Source organism: Chaetodon auriga, chromosome 8, assembly GCF_051107435.1.
Source record: "Chaetodon auriga isolate fChaAug3 chromosome 8, fChaAug3.hap1, whole genome shotgun sequence".
Taxonomy (NCBI): domain Eukaryota; kingdom Metazoa; phylum Chordata; class Actinopteri; order Chaetodontiformes; family Chaetodontidae; genus Chaetodon; species Chaetodon auriga.
In genome coordinates, this window is record NC_135081.1 from 10,508,195 (window position 1) to 10,532,925 (window position 24,731).

Consider the following 24,731-nt stretch of genomic DNA (forward strand, 5'->3'; position numbering starts at 1 on the left):
GAAGCCGTGGAAACTGCGCCCGCCTCCGCTCGGCAACACGCAGGTGGAATAACGCCGCCTTTGAATTGTAATGCACCTGACCGTTTTATTTTTCTCCTGGCTCTGAAGTATTTATGAAATGCCAAGATGAGCAGGCTTTGCTGTCACCACTGAGCACCACTGGAAAAATGGGAGGAATTAGTCATTTAGAGCAGCCAGCGAAACAAGCAGTCCCATCAATCATCCGGGACTGCTGTTTTTTTAGATTTTTCATTGTCAGCTTTGACAGGATATTGATGGGTCAACACAAAGTAAAAAAAATATTAAAAGTCCAAGGTAAGCAAGGTAAGAAAGCCACTCTCTTGACTAATACCACGCCGAACGCCGCCGCCGCTCTTCACGATGCAGTTCGGTCGCGGACGTGTGTTTTTGTGTGGAAACCAAACTTTGAAGAGCATTTTTTCCTCACCGGTTCTCTTGAAGTATCCTTGATCATCTAAAGCTCATCATTCTTCCTTCATTGTGACTAAGAGGGGGCAATCTTTAGACAAAATGTAATCAGGTTATTTTTGACCGAGGTCTGATTGGCCCATCTAACCTGATTTTAAACCACTCACATTTTCTATTCACCAAGCTGAGGGAGTAAAGGAGGGAAATGGAGGGTAAAGGAAATATAGCTCGCCAAGTTTCAGACACTTGACATCATTTTATTCTATTATTCATCCGCTCAACTTGACATTAGTGGATATAAACTTCGGCTAGTGCTTGTGTGTGCAATTGTGCGTGCGTGTGTGTGTGTGTGTGTGTGGAAAAACCGCAGCAGACTTTCCAGGCAAGGCCCGTCAGCCCGTCAAGGTGGTGATTAGAATGTGTTGTGACACATAGGTACGTGCATCCTCACATTCAGAGACACATACACACTCACACACATCTCGCTGCCCGAGCTGAGATGTTGTGGCCTGCAGCAGCATGCAAGGTCTGATGCAGTTCACCTCCTGTGTCATTGAGTATTAGAGTATGGACTATCTGTCTGGTTCATTGCAGAGACACACACACACACACACACACACACACACACATGTGCGCACACACGCACACGCTGGTAGTGCCTTGCTGATTCTCACTCTTACCATTACTGCCCAAGGTGAGGAGTTTAGCTCCAAGCTGATAAATACCTCGACTCCACCATGCATGCATTCGAGCATGCACACACAGACACACACACACACACACATACACACACACTGACTTTAGGTGAACAGCATGCAGTACACAGCATTCTTAGACTTCACACATCTCACACTTGGTCTTTCCATTGCGGCTTCCAGACATTTAAGCACGCACACACACACACACACACACACACACACACACACACCTGCTCTCAAACACACACATTTTGCGCCTTTCCTCTTTCCTTTACCATTTTCTCTTCCCCACTCTGATCTCATGGTTTCACACACACTCTTTTAAATACACATTCATTTTGTCTTCGTCTCACACACACACACACACACACACACACACACACACGCACACACACACCATACCCTTTCCTCTCCCTGTCACACACACACACACACACACACACACACACACACACACACACACACACACACACACTCAGGCAGTGCACAGGGAATGGCCAGACTCATTCCCTGTCTGGCCCCAGGACCCAGATTGATTGATAGGAGAGGCGGCAGGGCAGCAGGAATGAGTAAGGAATAGCAAACGGTGGCGCATGCTCCCACCTCCATGCCTTGATGATATTGTTAAATTGACTGTTCTCTGGCTAATGCTGCTGTTAATGTGCACAGGTTTTTATTTGGTTTGTTTTCTAACAGAGCATACAGAGGGCTTCTGAACTAGCCTTTCATACTGGGACCTGCGCTTTTCAGGACGTTTGAGTCTCACTCTGCACAGGATCTAGATATCAAAGGTATTGTTGTAATGTTATCATTGGAGCCACCCTCCTCACCAGGTCACTGACCCATGATGTCTACTAGCACAGTTTAAGACTAGCAGAGAGAAGGAGAAGCACAGGTATTTGCTACGTGCTGTTGCCGTGCACCCAACTCTGATGTTCTTGTAGATGAGTGCAGATCAACATCCACATTTGTAATAAAGAAACAGTGTAGTAGCATGCTTTTTCATTTTCTCTTTTCCAGCATCATCAGTCCAAAGCATTTTTGTTCTCCAGAGGATTTACTACTATATTGTTGAGCATACACAAATACACACACGCATATCCGACTGTGTCAGATGGTCGCACAGTTTGTTGAGCTGTTCCTCTCCGCAGTTGTAGTTCCTGGTTTATGAACAAACAAGGCAGTGATCCCGTGGCATTTACAAGGCTCTGAGCTCTGTATTGGATCTGTGGTGGATGAGCTGGCTGGCCTGCCACTGGCCTCTTGTCTCACTCAGCCGTCTGAATCTCAGTTTAGCTATCAGCCTGCATGCCGGTTGCTTGTCTTCGCATGTGTCCTCTATCTATTTCTTTCTGACCTGCGTACAGCGTGGAGAAGTTTGTTTGCAAGTCTGCCTGTCTGCTTGAGTCTCTCGTGGAAGCCGGGCGTCATCCAGATTGGTAGAATACAAGTCAGTCTCCTCACCGCCTTCAGAAAACATTCGGTCTCCTGTTATTCTAGACTTTAATGCCAGTTAGTTATAGGACCGTATCATGTTTTTACATCTGAGTGACACTGTTTAAATTGAGCATATTTCTTCCCTAAAGTGTGTGTGTGTGTGTGTGTGCGTGCGTGCGTGTGCTTTGTGGTTATTTAGCAGCTCTGGGCTGCTCAGTTAACTTCAGCTCAGGGAAAACACAGCACAGTCCCATGTTCTATGAATTTCTTTGGAATTTGCTCCTCACGTTTGAAGTTCTCAGCACTTCAGAGGTAATTTCATAACCTTCCCCGGATCCATGCCTTTGAATTCAGTCTTCTAAATTCTACACAAACAGTCGGATTAAACCTAGCTGTGAAGACGTCAAGGACATTGAGGGCTGGGGCAAGTTGGATGCATGAACGTAAACTTTAATGTTAGATGAAGAAATCAACTTTGAAGTCTTTCTGTTATCTTTGTAAATTAGCAGGTTAATAGAAAAGCAAGGCAAGTGAGCATATTGTATGCATATATTGGGCCCTACAAAGACATGACAGTGTAAATTGACTAATCAAAATGGCATGACCATGCATTTGATGTGTTAAGCTAAACTAATCTCTATTTTGCTAGTAATAAGTGAAAGTGAGGGCTTACAATAATAAAACAAACTGACTTGACACCTCACATGAAGATACTGTGGACACATTAAAGTTCTAAACAAGTGGGAAGGGAGCTGGTGATTGGATGAGACAGGAGAGGCAGCTGATTGGTTTTTCTGCCTCTGTTGTCAGTCCACCAGCCTTCAGCTTTCGCTTCAGAGACAGATCACTTTGTGCACAATTTCCCTGCTAATGATGGGGTGTTGGGGCAGGTATACGAATCAGCAGCGCTCGAGAGGTAAGCACACATACTGATTGGTATACAAGTGGAGAGACGGATGCAGAAGTTAGGTGGCAGGCTGTCTTCCCTCTCCATTGAGCTCAGTGTGTCTTAGGGTCTGCTGCCAGCCTGCCCCTGGGCAGAGCCACGCTCTAACACACTAACCCTCGGCCTGTCACAAACACTCTCTCCCTTCCTCATGCACGCTCTTTCGCTTCTTCCAGTGCTCTCGTCACTCTCACCCACTCATCGCCGCAGACTTTAGGAATAATCTTCCCCGACCTGCTACCCCTACCAGCTACTTTTTTAATGAAATATACCGTACGCACACATCTCCAGTGGCTTTTCTACTACGCTTAAGAATCACATCTCAGAATCACAAACACAGTGTCAGACGCCGCATGAGACCTCCTCCTCCCGCAGTCCCTCGTTTCCCCCTCACATACCCTATCTTCCTCAATTCCTCTCCTTCCTTCACATCTCCTTCCTGCTGTACACCCTCATCTATCTACTCTTGCTTGCTTTTTGTCTCACTGGCCATGTCAGTCACTAAACAAAAAGGCGAGATTTTCAGGCTAGATTGGAACATCCAGTCCATCCCCACAGAATGGCCTGTGAATAGGGCCTCTCTGCCTGTCGGCCCCCATCTAGTGCTTCAATCCAGATGTTGTTAAAATTCAGCTAGACCTCATTGTCAGGAGGAAGAGGCACCTCAGCGCTGCCTTTCTCCTCATGCTGCACTCCTGCAGGGGTTGAATGTGTAATTGTGGGCAGAGCATTGTCATTTGTTTCCCAAGTGGAGTACAGCGGAGGCAGTGGAACGAATGACTGTATGTGTGTATCTGTACACATGTATTACTCATGTTCTGGGGACATAGATTTGTTTTCCCAGTCACACTGTGGGGACTCGTCTTCCTTATGGGTCAAAATGCTCCATAACATAAATTATTAAACTCCAGGAAATAAATGTAAGTCACTGGAGTGTCCCTGAAAGTGATGGAAACAGTGCGTGCGTGTGTGTGCGCTCGTGTGTGCATGCGTGGGCAGTTGGTTGGAGACTGGATAAGGTAAATATAAACCATAGATGAACTGGTGATGGAAGACACCCCCTGTTGTACACCACATCACCACCAGGGGTCCAGCTCAGGCCGTTGGAAAGAAGCCAAAGAAGAAATGTCACCTGTGGAGCAAAGTGACGTCGCATTTTTCTTCATTCACTCTCTTTTCTTTCTGTTTTCCTCTCCACCCTCTCCCTCTCTCTTCCTTTCTCTGGTTCCCCTTACAGGTTTCACACAAAGTTTGGAAAATGCTTCATTTTAGCTGTTATGTTTTCAAGGTTACAAATATGCCTGTCCTTGAAAAATGCCTGATTTCCAACGTAATGTGGTGTTTCATTTTTGTAAACTAAAAATCTTTTCATATTTGAAATTGAAAATAACCTGTCGTCATATTTGTTGAGAAAGGCTTCGAGGGAGACAAGCAATTTTTTGGTTTTGGTACCTTGAAAAGTGCTTGAATTTTACTCTTGAACTTGTATGAACGCTGCCCTTTTTCCTTTTTCCTTCTCCCTGCTTTAACACCTTCTTCACCCCTTTCCACTGTCCTCCATCATTCTTTTTGTTGCTCTTTTTCTGTCCGTCTGCGTTCCTCCATTTCTCTTTTCCACCTTTCCCGTTTGTTCTCGTTAACAGCCCCAAACGGAGAAGGATGTGCTCTACAGACTGGGGTGTACGGGGCCTCAGCTGCCCAATAACACCCTGATTTATCAACCTCCTCCAGCCAGCCTGCATGGAGATGCTGTTTTGCTCGCTTGCGTTGGTTGTTACTTACAGCCAGCGAGGCAGGTTGTTTGTATTTCTGGCTGAGCGTCCTTAGGATGTGTCTGGCGTAATGAAATGGCTCTCCTCGTAATGTATCTAGCTCTCTCCCCAGTAGCTGAAGCCTGTCTGTGTATCTATCTTGCTTTTTTTCTCTCTACCAGATGTATTTAGTGACATGAGGAATGACAGGGTGACTAGTGATCCCGGTTGATGCTTGTCTTATAACTCTCCACCACGACCACTCGATAACAGAAGATGAAGACGTTGTTTTTCTCTGTTTCAGAGCATTTCTCCTTCACATCCTTTTTGCTCGCTTTTTCACTGTGTTGCTCATGTTTCTCACATCTTCTCCCTCCCTCCTTCTGTTCGTACACCGCGTCCAGTTCCAGATGGAGACCAGATATTCACAGATCCAAAAAAAAAAAAAAAAAAAATCCCCAAGCTGATTTGAATGAAGTTCATTCTGAATTTAAATCTTTCTCTCTCTCTCTCTTTCTCTTTCCCATTCCTCTAACTTTCCCTCTCTCTCCATCCCTACCCCTCTCTCTGCCTCTAGTCCAGTACCAGATGGAGATGATGCGTTCTCTGCGTCACGTCAACATTGACCATCTGCATGTGGGCTGGTACCAGTCCACCTACTATGGATCCTTTGTCAGCCGAGCACTGCTCGACTCCCAGTTCAGCTACCAGCATGCTATTGAAGAGTCAGTTGTCCTGATCTATGGTAAGTAGTATGACACTCACTTCACTCATACCATTGGCCACAATGTCATCTAAATCAATAAAACACTCCAGTAGACCACATTCACATGGTGGTCATTTTCCTCTGACATCGCACTCAGGGTGGGAAGCTCTCAAAAGGATAATGTTGATGCCAGCGTTAGCTGTTGTGTAACAGTAGCTAATGGGTTATTAAGATGTTGTTTTGCCTTGAACCTCATGGGCTGATGTCCTTCTGGATTTTCACAATCTATAATCCTATAATCAGAAAGCAGTGAAATGATAAGGATTTGTCAGATTCCATACGTTTACACGACTTGCATCCTGAAACACAGCAGTACGACATTATCCTTTTGAGAAGCATTTGAGCCTCCCACTCCGAGCGAGATGTCACCGTGAGAGTATGGTCTGTTTGAACAGCCAAGACGGGTTCAACCATCGGTCAGCACAGGTAATGGTTAAAAGATGGGCTAATCTTCATTGTTCAGTCTACTGCCTTCGAGAGCAGGGGATGTTTTATTGACAAAGTTGTAAAAGAAAAAGAATGTGGAGAGTAGATCCACTGCCATATTGTTCAACTGTCACACAACCATTGAGCCATTCCCAGACGACCACTAATAACAGGTTCATGCAAGGGGAAAGTGATTCAAGGAGAGTAGACCAGCACCAGTCAATCTACAAAACAGCTCCACAGAATGATGCTGAAAACAATATGAAACAACAGAAAATAAACTATTCAAAAATCACAAAAGCTTACTCAGATCCAATATACAAGGTCAGCATTCGTTTTACTTCTCAGGCACTAAAAATGGCACCTCAACCAGGGAGTTGATTACAGTCACTTATGGTTTGTATTCTTTTAAGTTTCAGCCATGATTAAACAAGTCAAATTTAGTCTCTTTAATCAATAGGTATCTAAGAATAGGACTGCCACTGAAAAGTCTGATAGTGTTCTGCTGTGGTTGACATTCAGAGACTCTCCACAATACATCAGTGTGAAAGATGTAGGAAAAGATTAGTGGAGGTTGCAAACAGAGGTTTAAAAAAACAACGGTTATGTTTCAAGATAAATCTTGCAAGTGTCCACATTGACATCAAGTGCATTTCAAAGAGACCTGAGAGCTGGGAGGATGCTGTGTATTGCAGGGGATCAGCGATATGCAAAGTCATCTTAGGATGAAATCAGTGTCATTTCGCATAATGCAAGCTACTACCAGACAACAACGTAGCTCAGTGCATTGGTGGCGCAATTTCCTGTGTAACACCACAAGTACCCCGGGTTATGACCTCCCAGTAAAACAGCAGGTGAAAGTTGCGAGGCGACATGTCATGGAGGTAGCACGAGTAAGCCCTTTAAAGGCCAACAGCAGAGGAGGCAGTGATGAGCAGAAAACAGGGGAAAATAGAGAGGATTAACAAGGTAGCTGGTCGCCACTAACATGACACTTACGGACGTCATGCTCCTGCACCTGCTTCACACTAAAGAGCTTCAAGAGCTGTCCATAATTGCTGCACCACAAATGCCATCCCAGATGGTGTAAGCTTTCTGTCAAATGACAGCAATATGAAAACCTACACGGCAACAATATTAAAACCTGTCACTATAAAACAGTGTGCATTGAACTCTTCAGTGTCTAAATCAATGATAATTCATCACTGCATAACCTCTCCACGTGGTCATTGAGTTCACAGGCAGTATATATTGGTACGTTACTCGGAGAGGTGCACATTTAAGTAAATGACGAGAGTAATATGTGGTTTCTGTGAGAGTACAGCTGTTTTTTGTATTCACGATGGCGACTTTTAGAAGCTGAAGCCATAAAATCAAATACAGACATTGTGAAAATGCTAGATAGTATCAACATAGTATTTTCTGCCTGCATTGCATACCTCATAATGTGCTGAGTTTACCTCCTTCAGGTTTATGAACCGAAAAATAAGTGTATAATAAGTACAGCCAGTGTGACACAAAAAGTCTCATTCGCGCCACTTATCTCAAATCGCAATCTTTGATTAAAACAGCTCAGTGTGTATCCACTCACCTCAGGTCAAGAGAGAGGCAGCAACCAGAGTTGTCATTTTAAAAAATGATGAAAACGGCTTTGAATTTCATCGATGTTTCACTGCTGGTGAGTGTAAAGGACTCCTCCTGGCCCTGGTCCCCCTCTCCAAAATCACTGCGGGCTTGTCATGTTCTTAGACAAACCCAAACCCATGATAGGCGAAGATTAATTTCGACCAGCCAACATATGAACCCCTCTGATCCAGTGCTGCCAGCCAGCTGGGCACTCAGGCAGTCAGTCAGCCAGCCCTTTCTCATTCTAAACGAGGACTCCTGTTAATGTCAGTCAATAATGCAGCGCTTAATGGATCAAAGCACCTCAAAGGAATTGACATTATCTCTGTTTAAAGTCAAAGGGAGAGAAAATTGATTTCTTTTTTGTTCTCTTCGTCATTAGCCCACTGGTCGTTTATATGCCGATGGATGAATCAATCAGGTGGCCAACTGGCGAGTTAATAGCTTCCATCCCATGACAGCTTGGAATTAGAGTGGGTTGTTAAACCAAGTGGTTGAATATGTTCACAATGACAACAGTTTTCTAACATGAAGTGAACAGTTGAAGAGGTTAAGATGGACAGACACAAGCTAACGTGCAGGTCCAGAGCTTTTAATGCGAGGACAACTGGTCAGACATAAAACGTGATTAATAGCAAGCTTTTAAGTTTTATTACTCTTCCTCTTCTTCTTCTTCTTCTTCTTCTTCTGCTCCTATTCTTTTTCTTCCTCTTCCTCTTCTTATCATTATGTAGAAGATTTAAAGGGATACTCCACCAATTTTACACATGGCGTTAAGTTTATTTGTCATGGGGACTGTTACTCAGCTGGTGTCTTCCGCCGCCGTGGAGGGAGCTGTACGAAGCTTAAGAAGAGGAAGTCATCAGGGGTATATTGTCTGGGGCCAGGACACTTGAAATGAAATGGTGACGGTGTGTGGTTTGAAAGAAGTCCAGTCTAATGACAGACATTTTTGAATTGGACCACCTCGTTGTTGGCGTACTCCTTCTACTGCATTGGCTCGATCTATATATTTTTCACTTCAGTAAAGTGATCACAGCTCTTAAAACTGGATTTGAACATCTGATGAGACCAGACATGTGAAATGGCACAGACCTTCTAACTAGGCTGTCTTTTGAACATCTGAGTCTAGTTTCTTGAACTCTGAAACCTAAGAGAAGTGGTCTCCAATAGATTCTTGCCAATGTGTGTACTCTGTGTCAACAATGTGCACCCTCAAATTTCACTTTCTGCAGATTTGTCACTTGATTTTCTGGGTTGGTGCTTGCTTTGGATTTGCAGACTGAAGACAAAACTGACACAGCCGCCCTCCCTGTTCTCCACAGCAGCTTACTTCATGTTGACCAGCAGAACACATTTCGTATATGTAATGTGTGCACCGAGGAACTTTAGGAGGCCTGTGGGGGTTCAGGCTATATCATGCAGGACTTCAATTCAGTTACCAAGCTTCCTATGGATAGGAGAGAGCTGTCTTAATCAAATGTGGCTGTCACCAACCAGTCTCAGTGGAGATCGGCCAGCATGAATTTAGATTGGCTCTGTCTTGTTTTTGGGATTGGCTGTGCTGTAGGCAAATGGCTTGTCACAGTTGGCTGTGGGGACGGGAATAATTCACACTAAGATTTTTGGTAGACTATAGTTTGGTGGCTGTCAGCCTGTCCAGTCAGGGCCAATATTGCCACTTCTTCTCCCTCTATAGTAAGTAGCATAAACAGGAAAACAGAAAGTGGAATAGAATTTGACAGAGCCATTCCTTTAGAGTCAGTCTTTTACTTTTTTGTCTCTTTAAATGTTACTTTAACTCGACTCTTCAGTTAATTGAATTGCTTTTTTTCTATAATAGACAGCCTGCTGTGCAAAATGTCATTTGGTAATGGACAGAACAGTAGCTCCTCGATGCCGTTCCTTCATGAAATGGATTGAAAATGATTTCAGTTAAGTGACAAAATCAATCAAGTGAGAGATCTGATGAGAGGTACTGCATCTCTCCTCACGGATTGTACAGGTTGCTCCTCTCCAGCTAGCTTCTTTAATTTTTGCTTTTCCTCGTTTTCAGTGAGGGTGTCTTGTGCTTTTCAGATCGGTTAGATCTGAACTTCTAACTGGAGTCTAATGCTGTATGGAGGCTCTTAACAGCTGGACACTGCTTTCAACGTGCAGTCTGATTTAGATACAGTGTAATAAGTTGTCTTATGATGAGGCAGTGCAGACACACACCAGCACTGAAGAAGAGACAGGTAGTTGTGATGTAGTGTTTGTTTGTGAGAGCTGTCCAGGTGGTCAGAGCTAGCTTGTTTTAGCTTGTTCTTTAGCCCCTCCTTCTTCCCCTCAAAGGGTTTTTCAACGTGTTAAGTCACAGAAGCTCTCGATGGCAGAGCATACTCAGACTTCAGGTACAAATCTAGCTCTTTGAGCCCCTCACCCTCCAGCGGCAACTAGGTGATGGCCTTGGCCACAGCTTTCTGTCTTCGGTGAGCAGTGATGTGATCTTTGGGTGTGAATTGTCCTCCAACATGGAAGCCTGGTGCTTGTTCTTAAGGTGGTGCAGCAAAGTGAGAGTACTACTACTAAACCAAAGAGAGGCATCACACAGCTTGCATTTGACTTTGTTGCCTTTCTGGAGGGAATGTTCCCGTTTCATTTAACACGCTTCATTTTGTACCTCATAGGCTTTTCACACTTAGCCTCAGGCTAAGAGAAACGAGTAGGTGAATGTGTGTGTATGCAAATTAACCTGTGGACCAACATGTGTAACTGGTCGAAAATATTCTGTGATGAACCAATTAACAAATAAGAAGTGACATTCCTGTGTAGGATATATGTCAGCAGATGACTGTAGAGCTTTGACTGTGTGGGATCAATCAAACAAGACCCAGGAAACAGCTGCTGGAGAACGTGATTTAAAAGACACGTTTACATGATTTTTTCTTTTCAACCATCATCTCTGTCTCATCATTGTAGACCCCATAAAGACGGCCCAGGGCTCCCTGTCCCTCAAGGCGTACAGGCTTACCCCAAAACTCATGGAGATCTGCAAAGAGAAAGATTTCACACCTGAGGGGTAAGTGGCTCATAGCCGAACACACAGAAATAAAGGCTGTGTATGAATAAGTGTCATGATCACATGCACACAGAAGTGTAGGTATTCAAAGATACATCTTATGTTTTCAATTTGTCCATATACATCTGAACACGTGGGTTCACATTGCTCACAGGAATGCATAATTAAAATGTCTGTATTTTCGCTCTTTTGATTCAAATTATTCACTGGATGCAAATATAGGCCTGTGCATCCACAGGGGAGGCATTTAGTAGCAGTTGATGCTGATGATTTATCAGTTCGCCCTTGCCCGTCAAACAAATGTACCATGTTTACGCTTTTTCTGACCCCAAGGCTTATCGTAATTGCCTTTAAATTGCAGCTAAAAATGAATGTAATGAGGAGACCATTTTCCAGGCAGTTCAGGGTAGTCCGAGTGCACAGTGCAACTCACACATGCACAAAGACACGCATGAAGGGACACACACACACACAAACATGCGCCCACAAATCCAAATAAACGGTGCAGTGAAGCAGTCCCAGAGGTATAAAATCACTGTCCATTCAGAACCTTTTCAGATATACATTTTTAAATCTACTAAAAGCAAGTTTATTTTGGGGGAGAAGGGACAATTTAACCGCATCATTTCAGTCCTCTTTCCCGGGTTCCTCTGTGTTTCTCCACCTGCGTGTCTCTATTGCCAGTCACTTCATTATTGACCCAGTGTGTTTGGCCCAGAGTCAGGATCCTTCTCATTTCTGCACCTTTTCATTAGTTCCTATGATTTATTACGGCTCCAATCTGTAGCTATCAGTGTTCCCAATAACGCCCATGATTGAAAGGGGATAGCTCTGGGCAGGAAAGGACAATATCACCACATAACAATCTTGTCTCTATCCTATTATTTTTAGAATAGGCCAGAAATCTGAATATCAATAATGTTTCTTAACCCCCCCATCTACGATGTGTGGAAAAAGCAGTCCCTTTCATGTTGGTATATTTGATGTCACATAAACTTGCATATATTGTGTGCACCTTTTAAAAATGAAAGGCTGGGATAGATGAGCGCTGAATAGACCCATCCCTTTGAACTGCCCTCCAAGTCCGCTGGGCTATGGAGGCAGTGGTCAATAGCCTCCACTCCAGCACACAATATGAAGCATCAAATTAGTCGGCCTGCGGAGTCAACCTTTGGCTTTGTCCAGCGGGGACCAACTCGGAAAGAGCATGGCATTAAGTGTGCCAGAGTCTAGTAGGGTTGAGCAATTTGTCCTGCCTAGAATGTGATGTCCTTCTATTTCCTCATAGATGCCTTTTTAGATCGCTCTGCAGGCATTTGAAAAGGTCATAATATGCAGGAAATATTTTAAAGCACCGCAGATGGATAATTGTGCCGATATGTATCACAAACAATATTCATATCATTATAGATTTTCCTTATAGGCCGCTGTCGTCCATACTGATTTCTGTTCACCCCACTCAGAGCCCGAGGCAGGATTGTCCACATCCGCTGCCTCAAAGTCTCTTAAAGTTTGCCAGAGGTGATGCTCGACTCGCAATTGACAACATTTTTCAAAATTACCTTTTCAGAATTAGGTGATGCTCCTCACGCCTATTCATCACACAGACAAGGGTAATACAAACGTCTCTGTTTCTGGTACAGTGCACATGGTGGATTAATGCAGCAAGCGTATTGATCCCATAACAAGCAAGATGCATCTAACAAGGCAACGCTGGATGTATACAGACATTAGTTTGTAGCTCATGCACTGTGCGCAAGTGACAGGCAGATCAAGGCAGTCTGTCAATGCTATTGGATTTATGTGAGACATTAAGCAAAGTTTGAAGTTCCATTTTGTGTTAACAGGCCCATGTCAGAGAAAGTGAGAGAGAGATGCTGCTTTTAGCTCCCGAGGAACAAGAGGAGGTGGTTAAAAATCGGTCGGTGCTTTGCACACTTATCAGCAGAGCCCATAAAAAAGTAATTTAGGCTACCGAGTCTCACGTTGCTCGGGGTGGGCAATATGGACACATTGTATCACACCGTTTTCAGATATCAAAATGCAACATGCATAAAATTATTATTCATTTTGCTTTTATTTGGCTGAGGTGCAATTTAGTGGGAAGTACAAGCCAAGTGGTAACAGTATGAGGCTCCATTTTCAGCTTTTCTTGTAAGCATATGCGAACAGCAAATAAAATGTGGAAATATGTCAGAAGCAGGCCTAAGGGTATCTCTGCCCTGAAGAAAACAGATGTTTAATACATGCAGTTGAAAAAGTTGGTGAAAGCATTGAATTAAATTAGGCAATGATGAAAAATCCTATCAGAAATTGCACAAACATTGCAGGTCTTCTTTTACATGTCTATATTCTGTGTGCAAAGGCAAATTGTAACTTGATGTCTTCGTCTCCTGCCTCTGCCCCCACCCCTTCCTGTCCCCAACTCTCCAGCTTGAAGAAGGCTAACATTGGCTTTGAGCATATGTTCGAGGAGGTGCCTATTGTCATCAAAAACTCCCATCTCATCAACGCTCTGATGTGGGATTTGGAGGACAAGTCCACGGTCTCCGACAAGCACGAGCTGCTCAACCTTTCAAGCAGGTCAGACGTGAGCTCATGCAGCACATTTGCCGAGAGGGCCCAAGGCCAGACCGCTTTGGTTGTGACAATGTTATGAGTGAATGCGGGTACATCTGCTATCTGAATCAGCCATTTCCACCAGGTTTCTCTCAGGGGACCAACATTTGCGGGGTGTTCCTGCACGGTCTTGTGGGGCATTGTGAGGGTTTATCAACCTCTGTCCTCTAAAAACTCCAGACCTTCAAACCTACAAAGATTTTTCTAATCTCACAGTGACTCTACAGGGAACACACATTTAACCGCTGTTGACACTCGGGAGTGATTTAGGTTCTCGCTCAATTTATGTGGACGCAGGCATTTATTCCCATATTAGAATCTTTTTTTTTTGTTTATTTGTTTGGAGTTTCAGGCCTCCTATTGATAATTGAGAATCTTATATTGCACGTTGAGAGACCTGTGAGCTCATCGAGGCAGGAAGCTTTTCAGTCTTTGGACTTCCTGCTGTATGGTTACATTATAGCATTTTCTGTTTTTAGCATACCGCCTGCGTCACTGTGTTTTGTAAGCGCATAAGCAAAAAAAACCACTGCCATAATAAGGTTCATCAACAGACCTCAGTGTGTCTCATCAGCCTCTGTGTAAATCCACTCTGTAATCAAATCCAGGAAAACAAAGGCTATTGATTGAAATTGCATCACCCCAAACTGTCCAGCACTAAGCAACGTGTCACCTTGATTTGATTCATTTGCACACAGTTACCACACTAATGTGCACACATATCTGTGGAAGAATACTGTCTTCTTATAAGTGTCGTACAGGCTTTAAAACCATGTCATGGTGTCTCTTTAAACCTGCGGGCTGCTTTCATAGACATGAGTTAAAGCTGCTTCTAAATTAAAATTGATTTGACATTAGGGAACTCCTCTGCATTAATCTGTGTCTTCCTCACTGTTCTAAAGTGTAGCAGATTGGTGGAAAGAATAAGAGGTCTATTGATGGATTTTGCCTTACGTTTACCCACCACACATGGTTGTAGTGCTGTTTCCAAACGCGTCTCAGGAAGGCTGGTTTGATCTGATCTTTCTGTTATTCTCACAAAAGTCCCATGAAAAGACCAAATCCAACAATGAATTTATCTTAATAACAGGAAGTGGATGTGTAGCCACAGCTCACACTACGGTGTTTTATAGATTTTAGAGGATAACATAGGTACATAGGTATAGGCTATATGAGGCTGTGGCTCCGCAGACAGTACTTGTCTTTCAATGGAATTTATTGATAGTACTGAAACGTTTTGACCACTTATCTGATTTCAGGAAATTCTCAGTGTCCCGTTGGGCTTGTATTGGATGTATGGTTTGGGATATCATGTCCAAAAGTAGCTACAGTAAATGCCACATCCAAATGTCAAAACAACACATTTCACTCATAAATATCTCCAAAAAACAGAAGCTGCCATCAAACTTTGTGTTCCATCACTAATGAGCACAATACGAGCAAATACCACCTCCCCGTATCAACTCACAGCCTGGCTCTTTAAGTCTCACGTTTAGATCTCAGAGGCTCTCAGCGTCACTCTCGGGAGAATTTATCAGCAATCATTTATGGAGATAAACTGCTGCAAGTGGAGCAACAGCTGTGAAGCTTCCCCTGGGCAGGTGTGAGAAATTAGCACAATAACGACCCAAAGTGTCGATTCACACACTGTTAGCACGCAAAACACACTGTGCTTACTTATACACAGCGGTGTAGTTGTTGTGATTCTCCTCGTCGGTGTGCTGTGACACGAGTAAGTCATGCATTAAATGAAGACTCCCATATACAGAGCTCTATAGAATGCATGTGGCCGAGCAGCCAAGCTTGGCGCCAGCGCAGTCATTTATTAGAAATTGTCACGAGAGGAGAATACCTCACTTTTCTTGCATATTGTTCCATTTTCCAAATGACTACTCTGAAGTTGAAACATAGCATTCAATATGACCCGAAATGGAGCAGAAGCAGCCGGCCCTCCCCATAGGTTTTCCGGCATGGCTGCCGATGGGATGGGATGGGATGGCGAGATGAAATTGTTTCCTGAAGTTGTCAGAATGCTTCACAGCCCTGTCCTTGAATTGGATTGTAGCGTCTGTCTCTCCGCATCTTCCGCTGACAGCCCCACCCTTTTCTCCTCATTTCCACCCCTTCAAAAAAAGATAATGATAATGGGTTTTATTTAATGTTTTTCCTTTTGTATCATTTCCCAATCTGCAGCCCCATTTGTCAATGTCATCCACGTCTAAGGCTGAGTGAATGCAGTTTCACTCCAGCAAACAGGGTTGTTCTTACCACAGATGATGATGTTGATCGTGGTGATGGATTGCATGAATGTAAATTCATTTGTGTAGCCCCCCCCCACCCAGTCAGCCTTCAAATGCCACATTGCAATGCAATGTTACAAAGCAGCCTATATTTATGTCAGGCCACAAAGTGTTTCGAGTATGGGCCGTCTTACATGGTCTTGAAATGTGCCCACCGTGGAGTGGCTTATGTTTTTCATTATAAATCACCCTCCAAACACCATATTACTTTTTGTTCTGTGTGAATAAGCAACTCGTCAGGCCGTTACCTGATTAATCTAATTACCTTTCTGCGCAGAAACGCTGGACAATGGAAGGAAATGTAAACACAGCTTTCTGCTGAACATGAGTACCCTGATGATATGTATTAAATAAGGGCATCGACTGCGGGGGAACAGACAAGGCTTTTTGAGAGCTGCAGCAGGAGTGAGGCACATGAGGAAGGTGAAGAGACATGCAGTAACTGGAAATAGGCTCACAAAGGAGGTTGTGACAGAAATGTTGTTGCGAATGAAATACAGAGTGGAAAAATGAGCCTCGACAAACCAACTTCATCCAATGAGATGAGCTTTGAGAAGAGATGCTTTTGATCAGCAGCCCATAATAGTTTTCTCTGATCTTCAATCTCTGTTTTAAACACAAAGGTAATGGGCTATACGGTATTCAGTCACAAGGATTAGGAATGTGTGTCAAACCCGCCATAAATCTGTCTGAAAATATTAATTTCATGCATACTTTTTATCTCCTAATACTATAAGCTTATGTTGGGACAATGTTAGAGCGAGTCTATTTCACGTCCTCTTTAAAACATATTCTGCTCCAGACACAAACCAGGGATCTATATTATGCTGCAGTCCATCAGTTAAAAAGGCTCCATCGGAGTACAATACTCATTACAAGAATGGAAGTCACTTCCTTGGCAGCTTTGTTAAACTTCTCTCCTTGTCTGAACTCTGAGCTTATAGGATGCCGGCCCGTTTCTGCTCACACGTCAGTCCGGCTTTAGAGTTTGTCCTCTATTGTCCTGTGTGGCTGTGAGCACACAGGCCCGAGCACACATACATACTGTATGGGCTGCCATTGCACCTGACCTTAAAACAGAATCAGTGATGACAGGGAATCCCTCGGTAGACTTTGATTTCTAATTCAGGATCGATGAGAAGGCTCACTGATCTGTCTGAATAACTGAACCCTTTTGGAGTGTGTGACCAGTCAGTGAAAAGTCCAGGTTGGGTTATTCAGCATGCACTTTTTGGACATGCTACCAATCATTGTGCACACAGTTATGAGCATTAGCGTGTTTTTCTCGCTTTGTATCGAGTAACAACTGAACGTGAACGAACACTGAACAGCAGAACAAACTTCATACAGTTGGATTTTTTTGTCAGTCGCTTCATTTCGCTCTTAAAGAGCAGCGTTCTCATTTCAGCTTTACAAGATCAAAGGAGTAAATGGTGGCAAGGTCAGGTACATTTATATAACCCATCATTACCGAGCATGTGCCAAAGATCGAACTTACATAAGACCCCGAAATGAAACAAATTAACAATCAACGGCAAACGAAATTGTGTAATACTGACTGAACGGATTCAAATGAAATTCAGTGCACTGAGTCGCTCACACACACACACACACACACACACACATGCACGCACGCATGCACGCAGTGACTTCTGTTCAGTCCGGCTCAAACACTTGACTCATACATAAACGACAGATGTTCTCAAGGATCCTGCTCTGGCTAAATGAGTTCCTTAGCATATATTATGAGCGCACACCACACGAATTAGCCACCATTTGGCTTGATGAAATAGTTTTAAATGGGATTTAGTCAGCGAGAATCGATTTCGACACAGTCGGAGGGACACGGTAGGGAACTGTTATGGTGAGATTTGGTCCGGGGCCATCAGTTTTCATGTTTACAGCTCTGACGCCGCAGTGGAGGGTTGACAAACTGATCACACAACAGTCCTCACAGCCAAACATGATGGGAGTGGAAATGGCTCAGCAGTTTAAACTGTGGGAAAGACTGAAAACCATCCACCATTCAGACATGTGTTTATTTAAAAAAACGAAAGAAGCAGTGACATCTGACTGGAAACCCATTTGCAATAGTCATCCACATACCCTGTGTGCCCAGAAATCTGAGCTAGAAGGACATGGAAAGGCATTTAGACTGATTATTTTATCACTTACATTAACACACCTCATGCAAGTGCTGGGCGATAATATGGATGATGTGTTACAGAGAGTCAAGCATGTGAGAATAGCATTATAAATCATCATTAGCCAGGTTCGTACAATTATCGGCATGCATGTGGTTTCATTAATTTTCTCTCGCTGTGCAAGCAAACTTGAGGGACTTCATCTGTATGTGCTTGCATGTAAATGTCATTAGTTATTATAGAATTCCATAACAATTTGCTTCTTAATTGTATTTCTTATCACCTTCATAGCACTAAAAAATACAAGTATATCTTGTTAAAGTACACACATTGTTTTAAAGGACTCACGAGAACATTCAGCTGAGCTCTCCCTGCATGTGAAGCCTGTAGCAGCATAGTGACAAAGTGAAGGAGCTCTCTTAACATTTGCTCTGCTTTTAATGTCAACGCATGTTTCACTACACCTCACTCAAACATCAGGAGACTGAAGTTTTAAATACAAAACAAATTGGCTCAAATTGACAAGTCGAGTGTGTTTGCCTTGTCAATCGTGGTTACATTGCAGCTTGTTACTCACTGGTACCAAATCTTAGTTATTCTCCATATCGGTCTAAGAAAGTTCTCCCAATCAATAGTTGCTAGAGAAAGAGGTAGCAGCTGTGGAGACGGTTACTGGCAACTGAGGGTGGGTAAGTCCGTTCTTGACAAGATGATATTTGAGAATGTGACGAGTCAGGAGAGAGACGGAGGAATATTGATTTATAAAATTGTTAATTGAAAAATCTCACAGCATTGAGGAAAGTAACTAAAATCACCCACAACAGTCTTCCTCCACATATTCACACAAACAATGAAACACACACGCACACGCACACACACACACGCACACACACAGCCGTTACATCAGCTCAAGTGCACACACAGCCTAAACATACACAGTGCTGGCAGTCCTTGCGGGTACAATTGTCATTTAAATAAACCGTCAGAATCTGTTTTCCCACAGTACATGCTGCATTATGTAGCACCCAAACATTCATAAATGAAAGAATGTAATTCCACAGAGGAAAGAACAAGAGGGAGCAAACTTGAAGTGGAGCACTGCAGCCTTCTCGAGGTTGAACTTAAGGCAGCGGTGAGACATCCTGTTAAAAATGGAGCTCATGGGAGGAGAGAGAAGTGGAATGCTGGTAGAGTTGTGTGCTGAGTGTTGTCAGCACAGCAGTGTTGGGAAAAGATGAGGGATGTAATACCAGAGCAGAGAGATGTAGCACAGCGACAAGAGGGAGGCGTTTCATGGCAGATGTCTTTCAGGATGCATAGGAGCAATATATCTGGGTGGAGGTGAACTCGGAGATTAGGTCAGAATGGATGGCAAACATTAGACTGTGGAAAAATGTGGATTTTGCATTTTTAGAGTGCAACCACAGACCAGCATTTTCATTGGTCCACATGTCCTGGAGGATTTCAGTGTCCTGTACAAATGGAAGAAATTCTGGTGAAATGTTATGTGTTTACTGACCCTACTTTCACACATTTTTCTGCTCAAGTGACTTATGGGGACAATGATTTTTTTGTTATTGGTCCAGTATTGAACAAGAGGGCTGCAGCATAATCCCCCTCAGACTCAGATTGTTATTCTAAGTGTCTGACAGCATCAGGGAAAGGATCTGTTAATTCACAGAGCATCAGACAAGCAGTCATAAAAGGAACGTCAGCAATTGTTAACCAGCTCATCCACCTCTGACCAGAGGGTGTCAGTCGTAGTATGCATTGGTGATTGAGAGGCAAAAATTGAAAAGCACTTTGGATAAATGCACTGGATATATGTTGTATATATGTAGCCCATTGTATTTTCAAAATAACAATAGTAATATTCTGTTAAAACAGAGGAAGCATGACTTTAGGGGGGAGTGAGATATCTCGCTGCTGCCACTGCGGCGCTGATGGCAGTACAAGAACGCATGAATGACATGCTGACATTTTTCTTCCAGCAACCACTTGGAGAAGAGCCTTCAGCTTCTGATGGACAGAGTGGATGACATGAGCCAAGACATTGTCAAATATAACACCTACAGCCGTAACCTGAGCAAGCAACAGCAGCAGAAGCATCAGGTAACTCTGGTTCACACACTCACATCCACACAAGGTCTCATGAACTGAAGCGCACACACCACCTACAGACAGAATGAGCAAGAAACATCAGCTTACCGGGATGCCTATACGGGAAAGAGGCACACACACACACACACACACACACACACACACAGATGCACCTACAGCCACAAACTCAGCAGGAAAACAGCAGGTATATTTCTCTCAGCCATGGACACAACCAATTGCAGCTATAATCACAGCAGGCAAGCAGCAGATGCACCAGGTAGCACAAACAAACAAACAAACAAACACACACACACACACACACACACACACACACACACAGAAATATGGTACTGCAGGCTCAAACAATGTACATGCACCCACTGAGGACCACCAGAAGTAACTAAAGTAAAAAGCAACGATTAAAAAGATCTAAACATTTACTGACATCTCTCTGCAGCACATACTACATATAACAAGTATACTCACATTGATGCATGTGGATGCTCCATACTGTGATGTTCATGTCCACGTTCCAGTACTGTAACCCTGCATTCAAACATACAATCAGGCAATCTCTGGCCTCTCATGAATCTGTAGCTCTGTGGGTATGTTGAGGAGTAATTTCCATACTCTGCTCCAGCTGTTTCTGATATAGCAGCTGTACTACGCACAGCGTCGTTCATTTCCTGTCGCTCGGTTTGTTTCCCGAATACAGATTAGCTTTGTTTGCTGTCTCACCTGGTTGTCGTTCGCATTTGGGCATATTTGCATATAGTTGAGCTTTTCTCAACTTTCTCCTGTCGTGCCACTGAGCACCATATTAAATCTCTGCAGCTCACCAGGCGGCGCTCAACGGCAGCGTCGCGTTCCATTCGCTATGAATAGCAGCGTATTGCAGCTATTCAGTATGTGTGAAAACGTAAGAATTTCATTTCGTTTAAATGAGGCCACTTGGCTGTCACTGTGGGGGTGCCAACACACAGGTCGTCTAGCAAAAAAATTGCAAGGCCTCGTTATCTGGCGACCAATCAAATACACGCTAGCGCGCGTTCCTGGTAGATTACTTTGTATCTTCTATTTCTACTGTTTACTTTGCAATTTGTCACAAAAGAAGATAATAGGAGCGCCGCTGTCATCGCTTTCCGCAGTTTTAAAATCCTGTGCTGTGTTTTTGGGTGTGATGATCGTATTTTGGATCATATTTCATTGTCTCACCGGCGCCTGAAGCAATACACCCCCATCAGCGCAACCCTTTTCAGCGTTGAACCACAGGGCCGTTTTTGGTCTGAACTCCCACTAATATCCGAGTGGATCTGAGCTGCGTCAGCGCAGGAAAAAAAAATACATGTTTTGCTACTCTTTTATGTATTTTGGGCTCAAGTAGGTTTTCCGTGGATCTGTTTTTTGATTCAAAAACATCTAGTTGGTCATCTTCATCACTACATCTGTGATACAGGCGTTGAATTCATCCTGATGTGATGAAGAGCTTCAGAAGAAGAGGTTCAATAGGTTAAATACCGTGAGTCACGCTCAGACAATCTCCTTCAGACCTGTATTGGCACCCAGGGAGAGGCTGCAGACTGCATACGGACTCAAAGCTAGTAAATGATGAGTCTTTCTTTATTTTAATGAGTGACTGAAAATCCTCTGTTTTCATCCTTTTTCTGTACCAGTGGAACACACCACGAACACAGACTTAATAAAAGCAGCGGCAGTAACACACACACGGTGACACACAGACTCAAGACACAAACACACACACACACACACACACACACACCACCTACAAGCACAAACTCAGCCAGAAGCACCAAAAAACCAGAACAAAACACACAAGGATGAAGAGTCAGCCACGAACCATCTGCAACTCCAACCTGGGTCAGATCCATCATAAACATCCTGCACCACATGCAAACAGGAAGGGTCGCACACTGGTGTACACACACACACATTACTCAGGAAAATGGAAGTGTAGAGGCGCAAGATGACTCACTGATGTGAAGCAAGTGCACGCGTACAATCTTACACTAACGTTCACACAACTACATTATTCCGTCATTATTCTCTGCAAGTGGAAAAGAGGAAATGTCTGAAGTATTAATGTCAGTCGGGGCTGAGTCCTCATCTTCTCGGCCCACAGCGGATGGAAGCACGGCAAAGTTCACACACATTAGGCAGGCAAACACTCATCTGTGACCACGGTAGTCCGCCGTGTGCACACAAAGTATTCACAACCTGGGCTCCGAAGAAACACACACCTACGTAGCCACACATCCCCGAGCCAATCACCCACACTGCAGCCATTATGATCCATCATCCTCCCCATCCACCTTCTCATCATCACAGCCCCCAAGCCTCAGACCTCACACACACACACACACACACACACACACATAATCATGTCACACACAATATCACACAGACAACCCCTTTAATGGTGTCTACTTTCTCCATGTTTCACTCAATTCTGCACAATGAACAAATGGCGCACGCAGAGACAAAGAAAGCGAGGCTCTATTACACCTTTCAGACATCTACAGTACTTGCTCCATGTAATCTTGTGCTGTTGACCCTGCTGCTTCCCAGACAAATGGAACCTTATTAATCACCATAGAAAGTTGCGAAAAGGTGCTGCGCTGAGCGGGCTCCATTTTTCATTTATAGCTTTCTGAATTTGGTAAATAGCAGGTTCCCAGGCGCAACCTGTGGCCTAGTTGGTCTTTGTACCAGGGAATTTATGTCCCACTCTCTCCGGTTTATTCAATTTCTGTTTTCTTTTTCTGCTATTTTCACAACCACAGAAGCAGGCAACACTTTGCAGAAGATTAGATATGGAGCAATGTGTTAATCTTATGAGCCGAGTGGTTTATGGTTAATGACACAATTCAGCTACCATTAGATGATGCAGCAATATTGTACAAGTCATTACTTCTGTGCCATATAATTATTTTTGATATATAAACAGAACATAAGCACATGGAAGGCAGGCCAAGTTATTGCTGGGAGTGTGTTGCTTTTGTAATAGATGCTAAATGGATTCCTGCAAGAAGTCTAAGGCAACTCACAAAAAGGTCATTGCTTTGGAAAAACTCGTATCTCTCTCATCCGGGCTCCTGTGCCAAAAGACATGTGAGGGGCCGAGTGTTTGAAAGTTCACTGGTGTGATGTAGAGTCTGTTGAAAGAGATGGATGGAAACGTTGCCTGAACCTGACAGGTATATATTCATATATTTAAAAAGAGACCTGATCCAAGAGCAGATCAGTCAACCCAAACTGACCCTGATGGAGAGAGAACACCAACACAATCAACATGATTCAGAGCAATTCAGAAGCAGTAATGGTCAAAAAACAATATAATAATACCATGACGAATGGAAAGTTGTAGAAGCTAATTCAAAAAATGACTAATTTATATGCTTCAAAGAATAATTTATAGAAAAAAAACCTTTTGGCCTCATTCTGTACAAACTAGACTATATACAGAAAGATGGTAATTATATCGTAACAGACTTCATATCTGTGAATGTCCAAAGTCCAAAAGTAGCCATTTAACAGATTAAGTGCAGTTAAGACCCAGTGCGACTCTGGTCCCGCCTCAGGTCTCGGCTCCTCACAGAGGGATCCTGCTAAGGCCTCTGGTAGAGACGCCCAAATTGGAATTTTTAACTGCCACGCTGAAGCCAAACACAGCATATTGTCAGAAACACAGCATCCTCAGCGTGAAGCGTGCTGGTTCCAGCAGCATGCTGTGGCGATGCTTCTTCTGCAGCAGGCCCTGGAAGGCTTGCGAAGGTAAAGGGGGGAACAGATACAGCAAAATACATAGAAATCCTGCTGCAGCCTGTAAAAGAACTGCACCGCGGGACAGGATTATTTTCCACCAAGACAACGGCCTCAAACATAGAACTACAGCTCCACAGGGGTCCAGACCTCAATCCAATTCAGACTTTGTGGCAGAACTTGAAAACGGCTGTCCCCTCGCACAGTCTCCACGCAACTTGACAGATCCTGAACCGTTTGTAAAGAAATTTGGGGGGAAAATAGCAGCGAAAGGTGTCCCTGCTAAATGCTGACTAGGAGGAGGTTGTTTTATATTTTTTGCTAAATTTAGATCGGTTTGTATTCTCTTTTTCTTTATGCTTTGATATCATCTTCCAATGGGGTCGGTTAATGCTTTTTTGGCATTGTATGTCTATATATGGAAGGTGGAGCACAAGTGCAAAACTGTTTTTGTTGGCTTGTTTCTAAAATTTGCATACATTAGCATTTTGATTATGCACAGTCGTGCTGTGACACATTGGCAGGAAAAACAGAAACTGGAGGAGTAACGACTCATTTGAACAAATAGTTATAATTCTCGTTTATTTTTTATCTCATCCGTTCAGTCACCCGTACAGGTGCGCTGTGGGACGTTTGCTTGAAAGCACT

The 24,731-nt window shown here is 43.6% G+C and overlaps 1 protein-coding gene across 1 annotated transcript in view; it reads left to right on the forward strand.

Moving 5' to 3' along the window:
• Positions 1-24,731, forward strand: part of LOC143325138 (eukaryotic translation initiation factor 3 subunit H) — a 51,173-nt gene that overhangs the window by 24,899 nt on the left and 1,543 nt on the right. The window contains exons 3-6 of the mRNA XM_076738052.1: positions 5,839-6,006; positions 11,041-11,140; positions 13,574-13,723; positions 20,195-20,315. Coding sequence (XP_076594167.1) covers positions 5,839-6,006; positions 11,041-11,140; positions 13,574-13,723; positions 20,195-20,315 — 539 coding nt within the window. The remainder of the gene's footprint in view (positions 1-5,838; positions 6,007-11,040; positions 11,141-13,573; positions 13,724-20,194; positions 20,316-24,731) is intronic.